This window comes from Elaeis guineensis, chromosome 3 (genome assembly GCF_000442705.2).
Source record: "Elaeis guineensis isolate ETL-2024a chromosome 3, EG11, whole genome shotgun sequence".
In the NCBI taxonomy this organism is placed as follows: Eukaryota; Viridiplantae; Streptophyta; class Magnoliopsida; order Arecales; family Arecaceae; genus Elaeis; species Elaeis guineensis.
In genome coordinates this window covers 90950042-90957003 of record NC_025995.2, presented here as the reverse complement: position 1 = coordinate 90957003, position 6962 = coordinate 90950042, and the positions used below count along the sequence as shown (strand labels likewise).

Sequence of the window (6962 nt, the reverse complement as noted above, 5' to 3'; positions counted from 1 at the left end):
CGTCGGCTTTTTTGTCTTTAACGACGCTTATAAGCGTCGTTAAAATAATTTTAACGACGCTTATAGCGTCGTTAAAGGTTTTAAGAGAAAAAAAAATACAGATATTATCTACAAAAAAAAAAGAATACATACATTCCTGTAGAAATTATATCAATTATCGAACAAAAACCTGTACAATCACCACCATTCACACCTGTACAATCACCACCATTCACACCAAAAGCAAACTTAAATAGAAATTTAACCAAACCAAAAGACAATATTTATATAAATAAAAATAAAGTACTAATCGTCCATTACAATCAAGAGTAATATAAATAAATATAGAATACAATAAAATAAAATAATATCAATCTGCAGGCGATGGTCGTCGTTGTCTCCATGTGACGTGCCGCTATCTCGACGGGAGCCTGATGTGCCAGGAGCCTACAAGAAACATATCAAAAGCATGATTTGCATATCTATAAATAAAATATATAAATCATTAATTAATACAAAAATATATATTTAATATTATGTGTTTACCTGAGATGAACCATACATCTCTAATAAAGATGTAAGGCGATCAATCTGTCCCCTCATGGCCTGCATCTCGGTACGGCTCTGTCGCATCTCCTCCATCTCAGCGGCACGACTCTGTCTAATCTCCTGTATCTCCGCCTCGAGTCTGCGAACACGTGAATCCTGAGCATCTGCTGCAGCATGCTGCGTATATCTACTAACCTCAGATAACTGAGTAGGGGTGACTCCTACTCCATAACCCCTCACTCGGCCGTAGCGCTCTGGTCCCATCAACTCTGTGAACACCTCGGCCTCGATACGGCTCTGCTGCGTAGATGCTGCGGACTCGTCGTCACGCTCCGCAATGAGAGATGTAGCCCTCTCCTGTATTTTTTTTGAAAACAAGAGTTATACATTAATAGCTAACAAAATTAAATTTAAATCATTGCAAAAAATAGAATATTAATAATGCCGTACATATAAATCTCTCGACTCATCTCGAACAAAAGTACCATCCTGATGAGTATGAGTCATCCGGTAAAACTCCACTTGTCCGGGTTCCCTCCCATGCTCATCCTCCTACACAAATAATTTCAATTTTAAGCAAACAGTTATAATAATTTAAAAAAATATATGAGTATCATGATACAGACATGGTCCACGATACATAATGATATTAGTTATATAAATATTTCAACATAAAAATTAAAAGTTAATTATGAAAGTTTAAGAAACATACAAACTCCTGTCGGAGTCGTGCATAACTCTTCGACCCCGATGTATGAGGAACAGACTGAGCTGCTCGTGCAGCTCTACCAATAGCAGAATAAGTCTGTAAAATAAAGTAAAGAACTTGTTATATATAATATATAATAAAAATCAATATTTTTATAAAATATTTAAGAAAAAAAGATAATAAACAGATAATATACCTGTGCCCTCTCGGAGAATCAATAATGAACCAACTCCATCCACTGATGAGGGGGTACATTAGGAGGACAATTCCTAGCAACCTCCTCCTTTGTCATACCCTGTCTCATATAGTCCTTCTTCAATTGTGCTCTATATTCTTTCCATTTGCGGTTGAGAGACTTCATTACAAAATCATGAGTGGATGGAGGGAGAACAAACTTGCTCTATAAAAAAAAAATTAAATGAAATAAATTATATAAATGATTAACAATTAATATACAGTATGAACATCAATTCATTACCTCTATAACTCGGAGGAGCTCAACTTTGTACGTTGGAAGCATGTCATTCCATTTTGCATAGCCCAACGGACATAGCTGAGGCCTCCGAGCAACAGTCCCCAAAAATGAAGTCAATAAGCAGGCAGCTTTCTTAATTGTCTGACCTAGCTGATTGCACTCCTCAACAATCCTCTCACCCTCACGCATCTGCCACACATCTCGTACTACTGTGGGTCCGCGTCTGGGGCGTACTCTCCCGGATCCGTCTGCAAAAAATACATAAAAGTAACTATATCATAAATATACATAAAATAAAATAAAAAAAATTACATGAAAGACAATATATACCCTGCACGTGTATCTCATCATCTGGCTGATGAACAGGAGGATCGTGCTGTGCTGATGATGAAGGACAGGGCTCAGAATGCTGTGCAGCTGAACTGGCCTCAGGCTGCTGTGCTGAAGAAGACGTACCGGCCTCTATCTGTGAAAACTGAAACTGCACACCAGCATATCGTCCCCTGCGACGCATGATGTCACCTAGCATTTATATAAATAAAAGGTAGAATCAGTTAATATATGGAGTAAATAACACAATAATTAATGCAAAATATATACATCATAAATAATTATTACCAGTAATAATCAAGCAGTAGTGTTTTCTTCGAATTCTGTTCTAACCAACGTCGTCGTAGCATTTAAATCATCAGCTGGCACAAAATTGTAGGGCATACATTGTGTATAAGTGTCATCGTCATCATCCTCCACTTGGTTTCCCATATCATATAAGTCTCTAGGTTTTATTTTGATGACAGTAAACCAATCTTTATCTTTTGCGTCTTGTACATAAAATACTTGACGAGCTTGAGATGAAAAAATGAATGGGTCATCCTTCAATAACACACCAGTGTGTATCAACCTTAAAAAATTTACAAGTATAAATCCATTTGCATCTTGTTTCAAACCCCTTGGTGAGTTTATGTCTATCCAATCACATCTAAACAGTACTACTTTAAATTTTCCATAATAATCCAACTCATAGATATCTTTAAGTGCACCATAATAGGATTTTCCATCCGCTTCCATCATAACACCGCTATTCTGTATTTTTCTAAATTTCTCCCGTTCTCTAGTATGAAATTTAAAGCCATTAATTATGAAACCGTTATATCTATTCACAATCTTGTTAGGTCCTCGAGCAAGAGCTATTAGTTCATCTGAATTATTTGTCTCCATCATCTTTGATACCTAACAAAAAATGATATGACGAAGTACAGTTGAGTTATCTGATATTAAATATGTATCAAAAATTAATATATCCCATAATTAAATATAAATCACACCTGATTCGAAAGCCACATAGGGAATAACTCGACCAACCATTGCTGTTCAATCCTTGCATTAGGACGAATGTTATGATTGGCTCGTCTCTGATAAATTAAAAATTCACTGCATAAAATATAAATATATCATTTAGAACATTATATCTAATATAAAATTTAAATTTTGATGTCATTCCTTAAATATACTAACCTGCGATGGTCAGATATTATGTCACTATGAAGTAACACATAACGATGTGCTTGTGCTAAGGATTTTTGATCAAGTACAATACTTTCAGCTCTTCCCAAGAATTTTCAGCAGTTAAGAACTTATACAGTTCTGCATTCTCCATAAAGTCATTATGCCGTTGAGGTCGACTAAAAATAGTCTCTACACCTTGAAGATATCTTGAACAAAATGTCAAACATTCATTCGCAATATATGCTTCAGCAATCGAGCCTTCGGGATAGGCTCTATTTCGCACATAATCTTTAAGACGCACAAGATACCTTCAAGAATTAAATATTTATTAAAATATCAGTATGCTGTTATTTCTAATAAAATTATCAAAAGATTTAAGGTTGGTAATAATACCTCTCAATAGGATACATCCATCTATAATGTACCGGTCCACCAACTTTAACTTCTGAAGCTAGGTGAATGAGCAGATGTACCATAATAGTGAAAAATCCAGGAGGAAAAATCTTTTCCACCTGACAAAGTGTAATTGCAATATCGGATTCTAACTGATCAAGTTTCCGAGGATCAATAACTTTGGAACATAATGCCTTAAAGAATGACGATAATCGAAGTACAATTGTAACAACTTGTTTCGGCAATGACGATCTTAAAGCTATTGAAAAAATATCTTGCATCAATATGTGACCATCATGACTTTTAAGATTTGAAAGTTTTCGATCCTTTAGATGCACACATCATGAAATATTTGATGCATATCCATCGGGTACTTTGATACTTTTTAAAACTCCCAAAAAATTATCCTTTTCTCGAGCAGACATTGTGTAACATGCAGGAGGCACATAAATTCTATCATTAGCAAGCATTTTAGGATGAAGTTCCTGTTGGATACCCATTTCTTTTAAATCAAGATGTGCCTTCATGTTATCTTTGCTCTTTCCATCAAGGTTTAAAAATGTTCCAAGTAAATTATCGCAAACATTCTTCTCTATATGCATGACATCAAGATTGTGCCGAATAAGATTATATTTCCAATAAGGTAAGTCAAAAAAGATACTTCATTTTTTCCATAAATGTTTACTTGGCTGTTGTGTAGATGCTATCTGTGTGTCTTCCTCATTTTCATCCTCGAAATAATTGTCTGGATCTTGAAACACCTCTGCATCTATAGTACTGATACTGACTTCCTCTGGTAATCCTTCGTGCACTGAGCTTTCAACATCATCCCTTCCTCTTTTTTTAGAGGACTTTGAGTGCTTACCATAGCTGTAATTCATGCCATCCATTTGTCTATGAACATCAGTTCCAGAAGGTGGAATAGGGGCACATCCCAATTCTATAGTACCATCAAACAAATCTTTTTGAAATCGAAACGGATGATTTGCTTCCAACCATCGACGATGTCCCATGTAACAAAATTTACCTCCATGTTTTAACCAAATTGAATGTGTTGAATCTCCACAACAAGAACATGCGACCCGTCCCTTTGTACTCCAGCCAGATAAATTGGCATATGCTAGAAAATCATTAATAGTCCATAACAAAGCTGCCCGTAGTTTAAATGTTTGGCCGTTGGAAGCATCAAATGCATCAACACCCTCCCACAACTGTTTCAATTCCTCTATCAAAGGCTGTAGAAAAATATCAATATCATTGCCTGGACCCTTATCTCCTGGAATAACCATTGACAAGATAAGTGATGATTGTTTCATGTACATCCACGGTGGCAAATTGTAAGGTATCAAAATGACTGGTCAAGTGCTGTAGGTAGAACTCAGGGTCTGAAATAGATTGAAGCCATCAGAAGCTAAGCCAAACCTAACACTGCGAACATCAGAGGTAAAATCAGGATGCCTATCATCAAATACTTTCCATTGAAGACTATCTGCTGGATGTCTCAACATTCCATCCTTTATACGTCCTTCATGATGCCATCTCATTGATGAAGCTGTTTTTGATGATGCATAAATCCTTTTCAATCTAGGTATAAGAGGAAAGTAACGCAATACCTTGGCCGATTTCTTTTTACTCCGTGTTGCATCCAATTCATTCAGTACATCATCTCGATCTTCTTTTTGTGTTATCCATCTTGAAGATCCACATACATTGCATGACTCTTGATTAGCGTTTTCACCCCGATATAACATACAATCTTTCGGACAACTATGAATCTTTTCGTATCCAAGATCCAATTCCTTTACTACTTTCTTGGCTTCATAATACGATGGTGGTAAACGAGTGCTTTCTGGAAATGTATCCTTTAATAACTTGAGTAGCATGGTAAAACTCTTTCCAGACCATCCATTCAAATATTTTATATGAAATAAATGTACAAGAAAAAAAATCTTAGAAAATTTTGTACAACCCGGATATAATTCTTCGTCTGCATCTTTCATTAAGGTGTGATAACGAGCTGTCTCATCATTAGATGTATGTATGGGCTCCTCAACATGTATACGTTCCGTATGCGTACATCCATCAAACATCCCAACTGTTTCTTGTATACTACTGGATTCTCCTAAATTTTGAACATCAAATCCAAAAGCATCTGTGATCAAACCCCTTATATCATCATCTCTTGCAGAATTGTCTTCTAGGCTAGTGGATCCAAAATGAGTCAGGGGTTGGTTACATGATGATGGCAACATAGATTCTTCATAAAAAATCCAGTCGGTATAACCTCTTAAAAAACCATTTCATACCAAATGTTCTTCAACATTTTGTGGATCTAAAGAAGAACTATTTACACATTTCCGACATGGACATAAAATCTTTTCATTCAAACTACTTTTCTCCATACCAAATTTAATGAAGTCATGAACTCCATCTAAATATTCTTTACTATTCCTTGGTTTATTTATCCAACTTTTGTCCATTGTAGGATAAAAATGACCGAACTTGCAATTTATCTAAAAATAAAAAAAATTATACAATCTATATTAATGCAATGAGTAAAAAATATCAGTCATTTCATAAAATCCAAAAAAATAATAGCTAGATAAAGTTTATATAGTAAATGCTTGCTATCATCAACTAAAAGGTAAAGAAGGTCCTATCCCATTCAAAAAATGCATTAATTCTATAGGTCAATTACAGAAATCAAATGATATGCAACAAGAGCCAAAAAAAATTTCGACAGCATTTCTCCTTAGTTCTTCCGTATAGGAAGAACAAAAGAAAAATACCATCCGAAATTTTTTTCGAACCCTCAGCATACCATTTGATTATGGTAATGACCTATTGAATTACTCACATTTTCCAAACTGTCCATACTGGACAATCAATTGATCAATGTACATAATTCTTTTACCCGTACAAAAATAAATAAATGTACGGATACAATAGAATATGTACATTAATCAAAAGACGGGTCTATGTTTCTATGCAATATAATTTTTTTTAAAATTAATTCATAATTAACTTGATTTAATACCTGATATTAACTTGGGGAGTAGTGGACAAAGAAACTTGGCCCAGCTTAATCCAGATGCTTAGTCTTCATCAGTCACGAAGATAAGGATAACGTAGGCCACACGATATCAGGGTCCAGCCACATAACGAGCGCCACATGTCAGATAAGCAATCAATCAGGATTCATGAAACTATGAAATAATATATATAGAGAGAGACAAAATTTAAGTAGAAAGAGATCGATCGTAACTGGATTTACGTTCAGTTAAATCAAAACTTTATAATGAAGATTCTATATTGATGATTCAAATAGTTGGACGCGATCTACTATCTCAA

At 35.1% G+C, this 6962-nt stretch overlaps 1 protein-coding gene across 1 annotated transcript in view; it reads right to left on the bottom strand.

The window, feature by feature from the left end:
- The window catches only part of LOC140856274 (uncharacterized), a 5252-nt gene extending 3660 nt beyond the window's left edge, over positions 1 to 1592 (bottom strand). The window contains exons 1-4 of the mRNA XM_073253390.1: positions 1434 to 1592; positions 1241 to 1333; positions 979 to 1080; positions 526 to 885 (exon numbers count right to left, since the gene is read on the bottom strand). Coding sequence (XP_073109491.1) covers positions 526 to 885; positions 979 to 1035 — 417 coding nt within the window. The 5' untranslated portion in view covers positions 1036 to 1080; positions 1241 to 1333; positions 1434 to 1592. The remainder of the gene's footprint in view (positions 1 to 525; positions 886 to 978; positions 1081 to 1240; positions 1334 to 1433) is intronic.
- Between the last annotated feature and the right edge of the window lie 5370 nt (positions 1593 to 6962).